Below are 19,863 nucleotides of genomic sequence, written 5' to 3' on the forward strand. Positions count from 1 at the left end.
GGGGGACAGAGTTTTGCCCTTGTTGCCCAGGCTGGAGTGCAATGGCATGATCTCGGCTCACAGAAACTTTCACCTCTTGGGTTCAAGTGATTATCCTGCCTCAACCTCCTGAGTAGCTGGGATTACAAGCATGCGCCACCACGCCTGGCTAATTTTGTATTTTTAGTAGAGATGGGGTTTCTCCATGCTGGTTAGGCTGGTCTTGAACCCCTGACCTCAGGTGATCTGCCCACCTTGGCCTTCCAAAGCACTGAGATTACAGGCGTGAGCCACTGCACCCAGCCCCTGGTTTTCACATTTGGTACAGTGTTCAATAAATTACATGAAATATTTGACACATTATTTTAAAATCGGCTTTCTGTTAGATAATGTTGCCCAACTTAGGCTGATAGAAACCTTCTGAGCACATTTAAGTCAGGCCAGGCTAAGCTATGATGTTCACCAGGGTAGGGGGATCAAGTGCATCTTCCACGTACAAGATTTCTAACTTACTATGGGCTTATAGGGATGTGACTCCATTTTTTTTCTTCCTAGAAAAAAAAAAAGAAAGAAAGAAAGAAAAAAAAAAAAAGAATGAAGGAGAGGAAGAAAGAGGAAGAGGGAGAGAGAACGGGGGTGTTGCTTTACTGCCTGGGCCAGATTGCAGTGTAAAAATGGGTATGCCTATAATTGTGTTTAATAATAGAGACATGAAAAAAAAAAATGAGGGAAGAAAACAATAAACAAGCAGCCAACCAACATTTCATTGAAACCTGTAAATAGATGTGATGTGGTACTGATAAGAGTGTATATTTTGTGTATTTAAAGTGGAGAGTTCTATAAATGTTAACTAAGTTTACTTGTTCCGGATCTGAGTTCAAATCCTGGATATCGTTGCTAATTTTCTGTTTCATTGATCTGTCTAATATTGATGTTGAAGTCTCCCACTATTATTGTGTGGGAGTCTAAGTCTCTTTATAAGTCTTATATAACTGGGTATTCCTGTATTGGGTGCATATATATTTAGGATCTTTAGCTCTTCTTGTTGTATTGATCCTTTTATTATTATGTAATATCCTTCTTTGCTTCTTTTGATATTTGTTGCTTTAAAGCAACTCCTGCTTTTTATTTATTTATTTATTTTTGCTCTCCATTTGGTTGGTAAATCTTTTTCCATCCCTTCCTTTTGAGTCTTTGTGTATCCTTGCATGTGAGATGGGTCTGGATGTAGCATACTGATGGGTTTTGGCTTTTTTTGCCTGTCTATGTCTTTGGATTGGGGGATTTAGTCGATTTAAATTTAGAATTAATAATAATATATGTGAGTTTAATACGGCCATTTAATGTTAGCTGGCTGTTTTGCCCATTAGTTGATGTAAATTCTTGATTATGTTGATGCTCTTTACTTTTTGGTATTTTTTACAAAGGCTGATACTGGTTGTTCCTTTCTATGTGTAGTGGTTCTTTCAGAAGCTTTTGCAAAACAGGCCTGGTGGTGATGAAATCTCTGAGTGCTTGCTTGCTCACAAAAGATTTTATTTTTCCTTCACTTATGAAGCTTAGTTTGGCTGGATGTAAAATTCTGGGTTGAAAGTTCTTCTCTTTAAGGATGTTGAATATTGGCCCCCACTCTCTTCTGGCTTGTAGGGTTTCTGCTGAGAGATCTGCTGAGAGTCTGACAGGCTTCCCTTTATGGGTAACCTGACCTTTCTCTCTGGCTGCCCTCAGTATTTTCTCCTTCATTTCAACCCTGGTGAATCTGGCAATTATGTGCCTTGAGGTTGGTCTTCTTGAGGAATATCTTTGTGGTGTTCTCTGTATTACTTGGAGTTGAATATTGTCCTGCTTTGCTAGGTCGGGAAAGTTTTCCTGGATAATATCCTGCAGCGTACTTTCCAGCTTGGATTGATTCTCTTTGTCACATTCAGGTACACCTATCAAGCGTAGATTAGGTCTTTTTACATAGTCCCACATTTCTTGGAGACTTTGCTTGTTCCTTTTTATCCTTTTTTCTCTAATCTTGTCTTCTCGTTTTATTTCATTAAGTTGGTCTTCGACTTCTGATATCTTTTCTTCTGCTTGATCAATTCAGCTGTTAAAACTTGTGCATACTTTGTGAAGTTCTCTTGTTGTTTTTCAGCTCCATTAATTCGCTTATATTCCTCTCTAAATTGTGTATTCTTGTTAACATTAAAAGAACTTGTTCTAACCCAATGCAAAGAAACTAAGAACTTTGAAAAAAGTAATTTGTTTTGGTAGTCCTAGGAAACTAATTCAGATGGTATAGATATACCAATTTTGTTTATCCATTCATCAGTTGATGAACATTTGGATTGTTTCTACTTTTGGCTAATATAAATAATGCTACTATGGACATTCATGTACAACTAATTCACGTACATTTATTACATATTTGGAATTAATTTTGTAAAAGACATGAGGCTTAGGCTGAAGTTCATTTTCTACCTAAAGATATTCATCTACTTCACAACTATCTTCCTCCATTGAATTGATGTTGCACCTTTATCAAAAATTAGTTTGTCATATATATGTACTTATGTGGTGTGTCTAGGTTTTCTCTTCTGTTCTATTGGTCTATACCACAAAATCCAGAAATCAAGACTACACAGAAGTCTTGAAATCAAGGAGAGCAATTCTTATTTATTCTTCTTTTTCTGAATTGAACCATTCTACTTCCTTTGCCTTTCCACATACAATTTGGCATAATCTTATCTGTATTTACAAAACAATTTGCTTGATAAATCCTAAGGTTTTTAAAAACCAATTGTACTTGGATAACTCCCACATTTATATCTCCAAGACCAGGCTCCCTCAAGGTCCACACATGAATATCCAATTAACCACTTAACAGCTATACTTGGTTGTTTGGTTTTTGAATATGTTAATTTTGGGATGTTTATTAAATCTTCTTGTTTATCCACTGGTCTTCCCCCACCTCAATAAATGGAACAACTCCTTAGCCTGCTGCTCAAACCAAAAACCTTCTCTACAATAGACCTAGAGTGTCTTTAAATACACGCACACATCAGAACATGCCTTTCATTAGCTTAAAACATTTCACTGTTCAATTGCTTTGAGTAAAATCCAGATTCCCACTTAACACCCACAGGGACCTCTTATCACACATGCCTATTCTTATGAAGCTCTAGCCTCAGGCCTTCTTTCTGGTCCAAGCAGGACAAGAACTAAGGTAAGTTAAGTGAGGTGACCTAGGAGCAAAATTTGAGCCACTCACTGAATTTGCAGGACCCTGAGAGTACCTCCTTATACTTTGCTCCTTAGGGGCCTCACTTGCCCATTCTGGTCCTGAGTCCTGGCTTGTTTCTTGCTTTACGGCCCTGGTACTATTCATCTCCACTGCCAAGAAAGTTCTATTCTCTCATTCTTTATGGCTTGTCATTTAGGACTCTGTGCAGGTCTGACTACCCTATCTAAAATCCAACTCTTACATTGAGACAGACCTTACTCCAATCCTATTACTTCATTTAGTCCCCATAACAGTTACATTTAATGGGTACTATCATCACCTCCATTCTACAGACAAGTTAGCTGGTACCCAGATGGATGCTAAATAAATTGCCTAAGGGCACACAGCTACTTCTTGTAAGTGATTCTCCCAGGAAACACCACAGTGGTTTGATTCCAGAAACTGAGCACACTTGTTTCTTTCAAGGCACTTACAATCTGCAATAGTATTGTTTATTTGTTTCTGTGCATATTATCTATCTCTCCTTATTAAAGTATGAGTGCATGAGGCTCCATGGTTTGAGGTGGTCTCCCCAAACCCAGCTGCACTTGGCTGTACTAAGTAATCCCTAACATTTATTGAATGAACCTATTTAGAAAGACAGGTGTGGCCCCCAAATAGCTAAACTACATAAAAGTACTTACCTCTGAGCTTCTGAAGTAAATAATTTCAAAACCTTTTATCAAAGAATCTGCAAGAAAAAAAAAAAAAACTTATTGCAAAAGTTTTCAAATAAGGATGCATAGCTATTATCTTGAGGTACATATAATGTGCCATTTCTTGGTGGATCTACTTTTCTGTGGTAGCAAAGAAAATCACTGTGTTACCAACATCTAGAAGTTCTACCATCTAGAACCTTTCTACCATTCAGAAAGGTGAGTTTGAGCTTGGACCACTTCCAGCTGGAGTTGTTTGTATTATTTGCTCTCTGGACGTATAAATCATCTTTCTGGCTCTTCGGATCCACTGTACCCAGAAACTTCCTCCTTTCATATTTTCCTCTAGGGCATCTACACTTCATAGAGGGGAGGTGTTTTGATGGCCTGAAGCTTCTAAATATAAGGTGGGATCTGAGATCACATGAAATGCAAACGGAGAATTCTTTAGGGAAATTTCTCCTGGCTCCTTCGTTGGCTCCTATTTGTGTGAGGGCTCCTTGAATGTCTGAGTGGTGCTCCTGAGAGGTGTTAAGACGAAGAGTCTGTCTCCCAAGGGATACAGATTTAACAGAAGTTTGGCAGGGAGCAGACGAAAAGGATGGCAGGGAAAGTCTAGTCTTACTTGCCATTAAATCCCAGTGTTCTCCTGTCACAAGTAAGACATTTCTTGCAGAGCAAGACTTTCATCAAGCAAATACTTTAAAGAGGTCGAAAGGTAAATCCCTAAGAAGAATTGGAAGTACCAGCAAGGAGCCTGGCACACGAACTTCGTCAGCAGCGTTAGACTCGCCAAGTTTTCACCTCCAGAAGCCTCAAGGTTGAGGAGAGAGCAAAGAGGTAACCAGCAGCGCGCAGCTATGCGCCTGCGCGGGAGGGTTGCAGACCACAGCGCTTGCGCGTAGCTCCTTCCCGCGCATCCCTATGCACTTCCCCGGGTGCGCAGGCGCCGGGAGAGCTGGCCGGCGCGCGTTTTCCATAGGGAGCTACCTGGGCGAGCATGGCGGCGAGCGCGCTACGCGGCCTGGCAGTGGCCGGTGGAGGCGAGAGTAGCGAGAGTGAAGATGATGGATGGGAGATTGGATATCTCGACAGGACGTCTCAGGTAGCGGGGGAGGACTTGTCTTGACCACACCTGATTTCGGCCTTCCCAGCCCTCGAAGGCGAGGTCCAGCCTGGTGAAACCTCTTTACTTGCTCGCATGTATTTCCCTTTTTTCCCATTGGAAATATGGGTGTTTGGACTTAAGCAAATGCGCACAAATTTCCTATTGTTCCCCAGCTGTGGTTTCCACCAAATAGGTTTTTTAAGGTCATAGTAGCTCTTCACTTGGGTTTGGATCCATCATTACCTATTCCCTTGAAAGATAATTTTCGACACGAATTCTTTTCCAACTTTGTATCTTCATCAAAATAAAACCAAGAAAAAACTTAAATATTTAACCAAACATTGTTCCCTAATGTGGTGAAAACAAAAATATATATAACAAGAATTTTTTAACTGTTTTCTAGAAATTGAAAGGGCAAATGTTACCCATTGAAGAAAAGAAAGAAAAATTTAAGAAAGCATTGACCACCGGAGATGTTTCATTGGTCCAGGAGCTCCTAGATTCTGGTGAGAGATAAAGGACAGTTTCACCTCAACACAACTGTCCTAAGTTCACAAGGATTCCTTATTTTTAAAAGGTTTATGTTGCTTTTCTAATGGAAACACAACAAATATTAATATATCAGTTGTCCTATATAATCTTCGTTGACTCTGAATTCTCTCTGCCTTATTTTCTTCCTCTATCCTTATATTTGGAATGCCACTCTGATTATCTTCCATCAGCTCTTCCATCTCCTTCAAGAGGGCTACTCTAATCCTGGCCCACTCTGATCATTCTTTTCTCTTCATTTACTCCGCTATAATGCTGTATATTTCTTAAGAATTGTTTCTAGTCATGTACATTTTAGTTCTTTCTCACTACAGTTTTTTGTTTTGTACTAGTAGGATGAGGCTTGAGCTAAAAATCAGAATAAATATGTGGATAATTTCTTCCATCTTATTGTCTACTCTGGTTTCTTGGAAGAGTTATTTAAACTTTCAGAGCATCGGTTTCTTTTTGGGAGTGGGTGTGGGATGGAGTGTCACTTTATCATCCTGCTGGAGTGCAATGGTGCCATCTTGGCTCACGGCAGCCTCCACCTGGGGGCAGGAATTCAAGCGATTCTCCCACCACAGCCTCCCAAGTAGCTGGGGCTAAAGGTACATGTTACCAAGCCCAGCTAACGTTGGTAGTTGTAGTAGAGATGGGGGTTTCACCATGTTGGCCAGGCTGGTCTTGAACTGCTGACCTTAAGTGATCACCCACGTTGGCCTCCTAAAGTGCTGAGGTTACAAGCGTGAGCCACTGTGCCCAGCAAGAGAGCATCAGTTTCTTTATGTAAAGCATCATAATTCTGTCCTGAGCCTCATGATGTTTTTTTATGAATTAAATGAAAAAAAATTAAATTACCTTCACATAGAAATGTAAATTATTGATTATAATAATTGAAATTACTCAAAGGAGTAACAGACGTTTACTTTGGTGCAAAAGTAATTATGGTTTTTGCCATTGTAGATACAAAACATTGACACACAGTGTAGTTAGATGCGATTATATATAGCATAATGTTTTTCTTCTATGCTAGAATCAATGCATAGTTTAGTGAAAAGTGAATAATTTTGGAAACAAGACAGATCTGGGTTTGATTGCTAACCATGCCACTTGATGGCTTTGTAACCTTGACTAATTTACCAAATCTCCCTAAGCTTAATTTTCTACCCATTTTAAAGTGGGGATTATTGTATCAAAAGGTTGTTGGCAAGGGGGAGAATTAAAATACACTTTTAAAGGACTTCGAACACATAGGAATTATTTAAACATTAGCTGTTATTCTTTTAAGAAATGAGAAGGATCTGTATGGCTTTTTGGACAATGGAACTTGAGTTTGTAATTAAAGAATGAAATTGAATAAACTCTGAATAAGTGGAAAGAGGCCTGAATACCTAATACTAATATACGTATAGTGTACATAGCATGGAGTGGAATAGGCAGAGATTTGTTTTAGAAAACAAAATTTGCCTTGGGAGTAGTGGGACTAGGTACAGTGAAGGCGATAGAGGCTTTTGAAGGATTAAGACTTGATATAATTGATGGGCAAGTGTGAGTTTTTCAGTCTCTTGACCACAGCCTGCTGCTAAATAGGTATTCAGTCAACAATTCGAAATTCGTTTTTAATTACAAAATTTTTTAAAGTAGCCATAAAAAAGATATAAGTAGAATTAGAAAGATTTATTTACCATTGTCCCCATTCTCATTCCCCTTACTGCTGATGCCTCACTTTCACAGGTTAACTCCTGTTTTAGGGTATTTCCTTCCAGATGTCATTACATACTCTTTTTTAAAATATTTTTAATTTTTTGCCTTTCAAAGTCATTGTTGTTCTTTGAAACATGTTTCTGCACCAATTGAAAACTCTAAAAATAAAAGCACAATTTTGAGTCAGCCACTTTTAACCTTTTGAAGATCTCCAGTTTTTGTTATTCTGTGTACTACCATTTTAAGTTTTCTTTAAAGTATGACATATTTTAGACGTTCAGAAAGGTAAGGTATCCCCTCTGGAGACTGCGACTTTTCTATAGCTGATATTTATCATTGAGTATCTTTTTACTTTTACTGTATATGTCTCTATCGCTAAACAATATAGTATTATTTTGAATGTTTTTGAGCTCTATAAATATACTGTGTCCATCCTTTTAAACTTAACCTTTTTTTTTTTTTTTGCACTAAGCCTGGAACATAATATATGTTTAGTAATTTATGTTAAATATTAGAGGTTAAATATTGTTAGAATTTTAGTAAGGATTTTTATACTAAAATGCCACATTTCCTTCTCTTTTTCTTCACATCTTTTTCTATCTTTGCTATCACAGTATGAGCAGTATTCTCAATAAAATAAGAAAAGAATGATTTTTTTTTCTCTGATCTCATTGATATGCTTTCAATGGAAGCAGTTTAAAGAGGAAAATTTGTGAGAGAAGACAAGTTGGGTTAGCAGTATATGTATATACTAAGATGGTTTAATGCTTTCTCCCAGTGATTATTATGTACCTTACATCAATTAGACGATTAGCAATTAGACATATGTAGTCTTTTAGTGACCCAGTGTTTATACAGCCAAAAAAGTGACACCCCCCCACTACCAAGTTTGCATTTCTTCTGTGATGTGACCTTAATCTGTACAAGTGGGACATTTTATAGCCAGAGACTATAGAACCTATAAATTACAAGGTATTAAAGGCAGGCCTGTGTTCAGTGGTGTTTCACATACAAGTTTTCCTGTTTGAAACAGAAAAATTTTGTTACCTTTCTTGGGATTACCAGATATATCTTAAATTTAAGAGAAAGATTGCTACTTAAGTCTTGATCCCTTGGCCAGGAGCAGTGGCTCACACCTGTAATCCTAGCATTTTGGGAGGCTAGGGTGGGAGGATTGCTTGAGGCCAAGGGTTTGAGAACAGTTTTGGCAGCATAGTGAGACTCTACCACTAAAAAAAAAAAAAAAAAAAAAAAAAAAAAAAAATTAGCCCAGCACAGTGACATGTGCCTATAGTTGGAGCTAGTTGGGAGGTTGAGTATTCTATAAGCCATAATCACACCTGTGCTCCAGCCTGGGTGACAGAGAATGAGATCCCATCTCTAAAAAAACAAAAAGCAAAAAACTTATTTTCAATATCTGATAATCTCCCTTTATTTTAGCTCACTGTTTGTCGTTTGTTTGTCCAAGATAGAACTTGATGGTCATTTAAAATTTTTCTTTTCCATCACGCTTCCTCCTCAAAGTAATTTTAAATTCTGACCCTGCCTTTGAAATGTGCGTTTGTTTTCTTTCCTTTCTCTCTCCACTGCCCTTGCTCTGATTTTTGTATAAACTCCCTGCCTAAAAACTAGGTTTTTTTGCCTCCTGTCCCATTCTCAACAGTGGTATCTATGTTGTCTTTATAATACATATGTAATGATATCAAGTCCTGGATCACAAAATAAAGTCTACATTTCTTAACAGAGCTTTCATAATATAACCCTAATCTATCTTTTTAGCTTCATGTTTGGTTAGTCACCCATGGGTAAGTTCAGTATTAGGAATAAAGTTAAAGGTATTTGAGGGATATACGTGGTATTTTCAACCATAGAGATAATTGATATTGCCTAGGGATAATATTCTAATTTGAAAGACATTTTACCTCTGTGAAACCCTTTTTAGCTCCCCTAGAGAAAAAAAGGTAGCATGTAAAAACTTGTTATAATATACATACTCAATTACATATTATATGATAAAACATCAGTCAAATCTGTCTCTTGGAATATAGTGCCTGTAGTGAAACTGAAGTTAGCAAATTGTATTAAAGTCTTGATAAAACTATTTTCTATTTTTTGGAAGCCATTTTTACCAAAAAATTCCCATGGTAGAATAAAGTACATGATGTATATGTCACTTTACACGGTACTTTAAGCATATAAGGTGATTGATTTTTTTCTTTGGTGGTAGTGGGCTTTTAAAAGCTTGTTTTTATATTGACAGGTATTATTAGTGTAGACGCTACCTTTCGGTATGGATGGACTCCCCTTATGTATGCTGCCAGCGTTGCCAATGCAGAACTGGTTCGGGTCCTTTTGGACAGAGGTGCTAATGCAAGCTTTGAGAAGGGTAAGATGTTTGAGGTAACTTAAATGATTATGCTTACTGTGATTCTTTGATTTCCAACTAGCTGTTATATAAAGTGGGAAAAAATTAAAGTGGTTTGAAGTAACCTTTCTATTCATTATATTATGTAAATAATACACAAAATCAAATTAGAAACCATACATATTCTGAAAAACTCTCTTTCCAAAAAGATAAATTCCAGTTATAGTATCTTTATAACTGGTTGTTATTATATACCTTTAACTTTAAGGTTCTGGTTGTTTTTAAAGGAAAAATTCCTTGAAATAAACATTAAAAAGCTTGTAATTTAGTGACAAATTACTTGGAAATCAGTCTGTGTAATTTTAAACTATGAATTATATTGCTTAAAGTTGTTTCAAAGATGCTTAATGAAATCCATCTTTGTCCTTGTTACTAAGCAATTTCCATTAAGTAGTGCTTTGAGTGTAAGAAGAACAAGAGTATATGAGCAAATCCAGTTTAATTATTACATTGAATTCCCAATTACTTATTTTTAACATACTTTCAATATACAATTAAATTTGCTTCATAATTTCAGGTATAGGTTTCATTTTATAATTGATTTTTAATTTAATTTTATACCTACAATTTTATTCTTTTTTGTCATTTATATATTTTACATCAATTTCTGCCTTAGCCACAGTTTTATGTTTAATCTTCTCTGTTTTTTCTTTTTATTATATCATTTAAAAATATCACTTGGCCAGGTATGGTGGCTCATGCTTATAATCCTGGCACTAATACTTTGGGAGTCTAAAGCAGGAGGATCACTTGAGCCCAGGAGCTCAAGATCAGCCTGGACAACATAGTGAGACTTTGTCTGTACTAAAAATAAAAAATATTAGCCGGGGGTGGTGGCATACACTTATAGTCTCAGGAGGCTGAGGCAGGAGGACTGCTTGAACTCAGGAGTTCGAGGTTACAGTAAGTTATGATTATGCCAACACACTCCAGCCTGGACAACAGAGAATTACTCAGTGAAAGCTATGCTTAGGAATCAGGTTTTCAAAAGTATATAAAATATTCTGCTCAAAAATTAATAATTATTTGTTTTCTATTTCTCTCTTCTTGTAATCAGAGGGATTCTTGGAGTCATAAAATATATTTTTCACAGAATGTACACATAAGTTATTTTATGTGTCCCACTATAGCTCTATCACATACAAAGGGCACATATTAGGTTCCTATCTGTAAATTAAATCTAATGAGTTCTTAAGACATCACTGGAGTGACAGTTTCTCAGTGGCAAGACTGGGACTAGAATATGCTCTGTCAGTATTGAGCCACTAATGTGAATCATAGCTGTGGTGACCTATTTGAAGTCTTAATTCAAAACAGGTGTTTTTTGTTTTTAATTTACTCTGATCTTTGCTGACATTATGAGAGCCAAGGCAAGAAGAGTTTTAGGAAACAGTGGGTTCAGAAAGATCCAATACAAAAGGACAAGAGAAACCAAACCAATGTATGTGGCAGTTACAGCAATTTCAATAGGGTAGTTTACAAGCCAGATTGCAAGAGTTTTCAAATGGGTAAGAAGTGAAATCAGAGAAAATGGATCACTGTTTCCCAGACAGGAGTTTAGCAAGACAAATTTTAATGAAACACTCTTCAAATCCAGATTATGTGGCTATGTTCATGTGCTTAACTACTTTCTGTTCTCTTGAAGAAATGGGAATAAGAGGGGAAGGAAATTAAGTGAATTATAGATAAACGTTGGAGACTAAAGGGATTCATGTCTAATCTCATCTTTCCATGAAGGAAGACAAAGTTATCTGCCAAGAGTGAGAGATTTGGGAAGACGTTATAGAGTTTTAGAGTGCAATAATAGATTGTTTTGAGTGGTAAATACATCAAATAGATGCAATTCTTGATGTATAGGGGTTTTTCTTCCATTTTCTATTCACTATAGATAAGCAAACTATCTTGATAACTGCATGTTCTGCTCATGGCTCAGAGGAACAGATCTTGAAATGTGTAGAGCTACTACTTTCAAGAAATGCTGATCCAAATGTTGCTTGTAGGTAAGAGCCTTTATATCTGTTCAAAATTCAAGTTGAATAAGAATTTTTCTTTGGTATCAGCCTGTTAAAAATCATGAACAATGTTTACTTGGTCAACTAGTTGATGAATGAAAATAGTTCATAAGTTCATGGTTCCGATTCTGTAAGATTATTAAAGGAAGAGGATATCATGAAGGTAGTCTTTCAGAGAATGCCATAAGAATTTAGAATGAGAAAAAGAAGGACAATAAACTATAGTATCATTTCTTGTGATTTATACTACTTAAATGAATACAGTTGACCTATAAGAGTTAAGCCTCTTAATGTTGTCTCTGTATAACATTTAACAACTAAATAATTTTATAAAAATACTAAGAAAATACGTTGATTTTCTGTTTTCCTATTTGTTTCCATTTTAAGACTTCACCAATTAACTAGGTAATAACATGTGTGTAATAGTGCCTAGATACATAGAAGACAAGCAGTAAATGTATCTTGCATATTTTGAAATGTCAGTAATAATAAAAATTAGATTGCTTAAAATTTCTATCACATTGGCTTCCTTTCTGACTCTATCTTCTATTTCATCTTCCTATTAAATCTCTCTTTATGTTTCACTTAATCTTTATAATGAATAGAGTAGGAAGTAGCTCATCTAACAAAAATGTCTAGCACAAGTAGAATTATTATTTATAATTTATTAGATAATAATGATCTAGTACCTGACATATAGATATAATTATGTTTGACGCGAGAAGTTTTTTTCTAAATTAGTTTAGTTTCTATGATACCTGGACAGCAGCCTTGGAAGGTACTTTACAGCTTTAGATAATTCCTAAATCTTTGTTGAAATTAAAAAAAAATATTTTGATTTAGTTGTAGTGGTTCTCAAGGAAGGTCTATTTGGCCTTTCAGGGGACATTTGGCAACGCCTAGAGACATTTTTGATTGTTATACCTGAGAGATACTACTGGTACCTAGTGGATAGAAACCAGAGATGCTGCTGAACATCCCAAAATGCATAGGACAACCCCTCAAAACAAAGAATTACAAATCCTAAAATGTCAGTAGTACCACGATTGAGAATCCCTGATGTAGTGTGAGAAGGGCCAAGATTTATTGAGTGGATAATTCATGTTTAAACAAAGATAAAAAAGAACTGGCAGAAAAAACTACATATAAACCTTTAATTTTTTTTTTTTTTTTTTTTAAGACAGATTCTCGCCTGTTACCCAGGCTGGAGTGCAGTGGCACCATCGTGGCTCACTGTAACCTCTGCCTCACAGGTGATTCTTCCCCCTCAGCCTCCAGAGTAGCTGGGACTACAGGCACACACTACCACACATGGCTAATTTTTAATATTTTTTGTAGAGATGGGGTTTCACCATGTTGCCCAGGCTGGTCTCAAGCTCCTGGGCTCAAACAATCTGCCTGCCTTGGCCTTCCAAAGTGCTGGGATTAGAAGTGTTAGCCACCATGACTGGCCTACCTGCGAACTCTTCTTTTTTTTTTTTTTGAGGTGGAGTCTCACTCTGTTGCCCAGGCTGGAGTACAGTGGTGTGATCTCAACTCATTGCAACCTTTGCCTCCCAGGTTCAAGTGATTCTCCTGCCTTAGCCTCCTGAGTAACTGGGATTACAGGCACGTGGCACCACACTCAGCTAATTGCTGTATTTTTAGTAGAGACAGGGTTTCATCATGTTGGTCAGGCCAGTCTTGAACTCCTAACCTTGTGATCCACCCATCTCAGCCTCCCAAAGTGCTGGGATTATAGGCGTAAGCCACCTTGCCCGGCCTCAAACTTTTAACAGAAACTTTTATCCTGTCATATATAGTATAACCCTTAATAAAATGTAACTTTTGGATCTGGTTATACCTTGGACATGTGCTTTAGGATTTCTCACTGAAGTAAACTTCCATGAGTGTTGTAATTTTTATATATACCTTTAGAAATGGTGTAAGATAAAACTTTTGCTTGGTGCTCTTCACATTTTTTTTTCTGACTGCCTCTGAGATTTTACAGGTAGTGAAGTCTTTACCCTCCTAATCACTTAAAGTCCTGTAAACACACTGAAGAAGAAGTCAGTCAAGCCAATGTCCCAGGTTCTAGACTATTCTGTCTCCTCAAGAACTAAAAGATATCCATTAGGTACATAAGATGTTTTGGGAAAAACAGATTCCATTTGAGTTAAAATGATACAAGATTAGCATCTTATGCTAAAAACGATAAGGCAACCACACTATAAGGCAATTTCAAAACTGAAAATCCTAGATAAGCAGATGAATTAGAAGGAGCACAAGATTTAGATTGGTATGTGATCAACTCTCTAAAATAGAGAATTTATAGAATGGTTGAAGAAAATAAAGCAATCTGCATTTAATTAAAGATGTGAGAAATAACCTGAAAAACTATTCACCTGCTTCTTTTTTAATGGTCAAAGCATAAAGCAATAACACTGAATTGTGTTTTCTTGATAGAGCTGAAAAGAGGATCAGTTATGGCAAATAGTGCTTTTGAGGCTGCAAATTTTATAAGAAGGATAGCATTAGTGGACATACAGGGATAGCATGCTATCAATGTAAAAGAGAAAACATATCAGGACACAAGGGGAGTGCAATGAAATTTGGAGAGAATTTTATAGCTAACTCATTAGCAGTGACAACACTCAAAACCTATTAGAAGACTGGGAGTTTTGGATTCTTGTAAAAAGTGCCAGAAGGTACCAGCAATATATCTGGGAACCACTCGTCAGATGTCAAGGGGAGAAACGTATCTTTGGATGAATTTACTTTTAAGCTGTTGACATAGCCCCTTCTACTGAGAAATGCCTTTGCTGAGAAAACTTACCTCTCAAGAAAAAAAGCACGATTTGAGTCAGCTACAAAACATAAATGGCTAGATTTTGCGAAAGCTAGGTAGATAGTCACATACTTGATAGTTGCAAATAAAGTTGACTTCTAACATTTTTTTTTTAACTAATATGGATCAGTAGTCTTATGAAGTGAAAGTAATAGCAAAGTCTTAGAGATCAACCTTTAAGCTTGAGATTGAAGTTTCAGTTTTCATATGTACAGCAGTGTGGAAACTCTTCTCCATTTTATGGAATACCTCAAAAGACAGGATTTTCGTTTGTAGATAAAATAGGGAAAAAATTAGTTACTGACTTGTATTAGGAGCAGAAAGATAATTTCAAGGGGTTTATAGATCTTAAAGTGAGTCACTTGAATTATTTGGTTGTGTTTGCACTAAAAATGGGTAGATAGAAGAATAAAAATTAAGAAGCTGTTGAATTTCCTCTACTTAACTAATTAGAAGTCTTGCTCAATGGTACTGAGAAAATTCTGTAATAGTTTAAATTTTTTAACTTGTGTATAATTTATATACACATAATTAAAATATTCAGATTTTCAGTGTACAGTTGGAACAGTTTTGATAAGTGCATTCATTTGTGTAACTCACACCCCAAGATAGGATATTTCTATCACTCCAGAAAGTTCCACTGTGTCCCTGGACAGTCACGTTCCCTCCCCACCAGAAGCAACCATGTGATCCAGATCTCATTTCTACCACTGTAAATTTTTTCTGTTCTAGAATTATACAGTATTTTTCTGATTTATTTAACTGGGTATAATAAACTTTAAGACTCATCCATCCTCTGTGTGTTAGTAGTTTGCTACTTTCTCTATGGCCTGAGAAAAACAGGTGTCCCAGTAAGGCAGAAAATCGATTGGCTTAGAAATTAAAGAAAAGACAAAAAAAGTCATAATAAGACTTGAGTAAGCAGATTCTTTAAGTATTTAGGCCGTATGCTAAGGCAGCATGAGTGCTGACCATATAGTACGTTTTTCTAAGTCCCTAAACAGAGACAAACGTCTTGCATCAATGCTTCAAGTAGCAAGCACTGACTATCCACTCCTTTATTTTATTTTATTTTATTTATTTTTTTGAGAAGGGAGCCCACTCTGTCACTCAGGCTGGAGTGCAGTGGTAAATCTCAGCTCACTGCAACCTCCACCTCCCAGGTTCAAGTGATTCTTGCCTCAGCCTCCCAAGTAGCTGGGCCTACAGGTGCGTCACCACTCCTGGCTAATTTTGGTATTTTTAGTATATATGGGGTTTCACCGTGTTGGCCAGGCTGATCTTGAACTTCTAACCTTAAGTGATGTGCCTGCCTTGGCCTCCCAAAGTGTTGGGATTACAGGTGTGAGTCACTGCACCTGGCCCACTTCTTTCTTTTACCTACTGAATTGCTTATTGGGAATCATGTTTGGTGTATATTGTGGTTGTTTCCATTTGTTTTGCTTTAGCAATCCATTTGTGTATGTGTATTGAACATTAATATCACTAAGTACCTTTACTTTTTTGTTTTCTTTCTTTTTTTCAGTTTTTATTCTTTCATTTTTTTCAGTTTTCTTTCAAAGTTCTCCTTTATGTGCAGGGGATACATTCTGAGACCCCCTAGTGTAAGCCTGGAAACATGGATAGTACCAAATCTATAAATACCTTTCTTTTTTCCCCATGCATACATATATGTGATAATTTATAAATTAGGCATAGTAAGAGATTAACAATAACTAATAATAAAATAGGACAATTAAAACAATATACTGTAATAAAAGTTATGTGAATGTGGTTTCTCTCAAAATATCTTACTGTACTTTACTCACCTTTCTTGGTGGTCTATCAATCTGATAATGGGGTGCGTAGTATATATAGCGTGGATATGCCGGACGAAAAACAATTCATGTTCCAAGTGGAGCAGTTCAAAATCTCATCACGCTATTCAGGACAGGGTGCAATTCAAAACTTAGGAATCTTTTATTTAATATTTTTGGACCATAGGTAACTGTGGAAAGCAAACGACAGATTAAGTGGTTTATTTTTGAGTCAGAGTCTCACTCTGTTGCCCAGGTTGGAGTGCAGTGGCACAACTTTGGCTCACTGCAACCTCCGCCTCCTGGGTTCAAGCGATTGTCCTGCCTCATCCTCCCGAGTAGCTGGGATTACAAACGCCTGTCATCCTGCCCAGTTAATTTTTGTATTTTAAGTAGAGACGGGGTTTCACCATGTTGGCTAGGCTGGTCTTAAACTCCTGACCTCAAGTGATTTACCCACCTCAGCCTCCCAAAGTGCTGGAATTATAGGCGGGAGCCACCATGACTGGCCTACTGTACCTCTTCAGCCATTCTAGCTCTTTGCTATGTAGTCCTTTTTATTTCCAGTCTGGTTTTATTTATTTTCTTTGTTGGCTGCTTAGAGCCCTTACATGGATTGTTGTTTCCTTTATTGGCTCATGGAGCTCAGTATGTTTGTTGGTGTATGATAAATGGTGGAAATCTTTTAGGTGGTAGGAATTAGAGTGTTTCTACCTTTGTTGTTCTTTGGCAGTCTTTCTGCTCTCTGGCTTCTTTGTGTTCTTTTAGCTACTCGAGGGAAGGTAGGGAAAATTGGCCCACTCATTTCCCAAATTCCTGGTATCAAAGAACTTTAATATTCTTAATGAGGTTTTCCATTGTTTTACAGATCTATGAATTCTAGCCTTTTCCGAGAGTCCACAGTTTGTTTCCTTCTTGTCTCCCTTTATTCCTCCCTCTCTCCCCTTTCTATCCTTTCTTTTCTGATTTCTGAAAATGTTCGTCAGTCACCTGTTCAGTCCATGGACGAGAAAGCTCTCTGTCAGTTCTCCCTCAGAAAAGCCTAAGAAAAGTATCCAACATTTTGGGAGTTGGCTTTTTAAAAAAATAATAATTAAATTTTTATCATTTGATGGTGAATATTTCCAAACTTATTAACTAAGTAGACACATTAAGGGTGTAATTCTCATTTGCTTTGAAGTTTATGTTGCTCCCAAATTTTGTTTTAAGTAAACATTTAAATCTACTAATATCATTTGGATTCCTGGGTGTCAATGTTTTTTGCAAAAAAAAATTGTAGCTACTTCCAACATTCTTCTGTTTCATCTTGAAAATGGCTTCTTGAAAAGGAAAAAACATCACTTTAATGTGGTATCATTAAGGTAACTGCATCATGATATAATGACAAATGTCTTCTATATTTTGGGTTGGCACCTCAGTTCCAGGAAATCTCTCATCTACCGTTTCTTCAAATATTATATCCTCCTGTTCTTTACTCTCCTTCTGAGCCTCTGATTGTATATCCATTAGATCTTCTCACTGTATCCTCAATATCTTTCATTTTCCATTTTCAGTCTCTTGCCATATTCCAGATTATAGCTTCTGATCTACCCTCTAGGTCACTAAATCTCACTTCACCTTCTAATCTGTTGTTAAAATAATAGATTCAGTGTGTCATTTCAGTTACCTTTTTATTTTTAAATTTTCTATTTATTGTTTTTAAAGATAGGGTCTTCCTGTGTCACCCAGGCTAGGGTGTAGTGGTGTGATCATAGCTCACTGCAACCTTGAACTCCTAGACACAAACAGTCTCCCACCTCAGGCCCAACAATAGCTAGGACTGTAGGCACGTGCCACCATTTCTGGCTAACTTTTTAAAAATATTTATAGAGATGAGGATCTTGCTGTGTTGTCCAGAGTGGTCTCAAACTCCTGGCCTCCAGCAGTCCTCCTATCTTGGCCTCCCAAAGCACTGGAATCATAAGTGTGAACCACTGCACCTGACCACAGTTATTTTTTTAATTTCTAAAACATTTGATTCTTTTTAAAATTGCAGTTTCACTTTTTATTCCCTGAAAATATTTTCAAACCCTAAATTAAAATGTCTTTAATATGGGAAACACGTCATCTAGATGGAACAGTTCCAATGTCTTAAATCTTTATGGGTTTGTTTCTGCTAGCAGTTCTTGGGTTCTCATTCATAACTAGGTGCTAGTCATTAGATTTGAAAACTTACTTCTGTGAATAATATGAGACCTAGGATGATTTATCAGAGAGGATTTTGTATATTTCTAAAAGATATCTGAGGAACTATCGGTCCAGAACTCCCGTAATCTTAAATTCAAAAATTTTGTACCTTGGACCATTTTGGGGTTGTAAACATGAAGAGCTGGTTTATGCTTACCCTGAGGGTGTAGCCCCTTAAATCCCCGTTTAAAGTGTTTAAAGTATGATTTATCAAACTCTCTACCTTGTATAGGCCCAGGGCTTAGGATGCTATTCCTCTTGATATTCAAAGCCACCAGAGCCACAGCTCACTTTCCCATTGGGTTCTTTTGGACTAGAAAATGCCCTCATGGCAAAAGCAACTGTGAATGCTAAGTTTACTTCTCTGGCTTTTTGCCGTTCAGATTTTGGTTCACTGGTTTCTTGATAATTTAGTTATTCAGTTTTTAAGAAATTTTAAAGAACTTCTAGAATCCCTCACAATTTTGATCCAAAATATCTAACTTGCAATTACTAGAGATAGAAATAGCATCTTCTAAATTTTTAAATGGTTTATTTATAACTATTTTTGTGTCAGCTCTGTAATTTCATTCCCAGGCAAACTTTTTTTTTTTTTTAATCTTATTTAAAATAGCTTTGGCAATAGCCTTGATTTAATTCGTGGACACCTTTCCATATTATTGACTTTGTTCTTTTATTATTTAAAAATTTTTTTTTCATTTTTCATTTTCCATCTGTGGGACTTATGGTAAAAACTGACAACTTGAAAGCCATTTTTACAATTAAGCCTCTAGGATACAAATTACATCTTATGCTTCTCTTGGATCTTGATACTGACAACATTTAACACAGTGTACTGTATCCGGCATATATGGAAATTTAATGCTGGTTTATTTATTTTGGCTTTAAATTTTGTTTGGGGGCTTTATAATTTTTAAATGAAACATTTATTGAACATTTGCTGTGTAATAGGCACTGTGTTAATTGCTTGTCTGTGTTAATACATTGTCTAAATAATCTTTACAACTTACTGGTAAATGGTATGTTATTTTTCATAGAACAGACAATTGATGATTAAGTATTTAAGTGCCTTTGACTATAACAGAGGTTTGATAAGGGTATTTACAACAGTTTAATCTGAACAGGATCCACCAGTAGAATGTATTTATATTCCTCATCTTGTCTATATTTAGGATGTTTTCACAACAGTTGAAACAGCATGACTTTTTCTATTGTTGCAAAACATATGTTTGGATTAAACTTCCTGTATCTTTGGGTTTGGGTTTCTCTTTTTTCTGTCTCGTTCCCTAATTTATAGTTCAATATTGTCACTTAAAAAGTCAACAAACTAC

At 36.4% G+C, this 19,863-nt stretch overlaps 1 protein-coding gene across 2 annotated transcripts in view; it reads left to right on the top strand.

The window, feature by feature from the left end:
- The first annotated feature begins 4,903 nt into the window (after nucleotides 1-4,903).
- The window catches only part of ASZ1 (ankyrin repeat, SAM and basic leucine zipper domain containing 1), a 56,725-nt gene continuing 41,765 nt past the window's right edge, over nucleotides 4,904-19,863 (top strand). For both annotated transcript variants that reach the window (XM_032275767.1, XM_032275768.1), the window contains exons 1-4: nucleotides 4,904-5,008; nucleotides 5,415-5,517; nucleotides 9,507-9,632; nucleotides 11,560-11,671. In XM_032275767.1, the coding sequence (XP_032131658.1) occupies nucleotides 4,904-5,008; nucleotides 5,415-5,517; nucleotides 9,507-9,632; nucleotides 11,560-11,671 (446 nt within the window). The remainder of the gene's footprint in view (nucleotides 5,009-5,414; nucleotides 5,518-9,506; nucleotides 9,633-11,559; nucleotides 11,672-19,863) is intronic.

Source organism: Sapajus apella, unplaced genomic scaffold (assembly GCF_009761245.1).
Source record: "Sapajus apella isolate SASKATOON/1434 unplaced genomic scaffold, GSC_monkey_1.0 scaffold7, whole genome shotgun sequence".
Classification (NCBI taxonomy): Eukaryota; Metazoa; Chordata; class Mammalia; order Primates; family Cebidae; genus Sapajus; species Sapajus apella.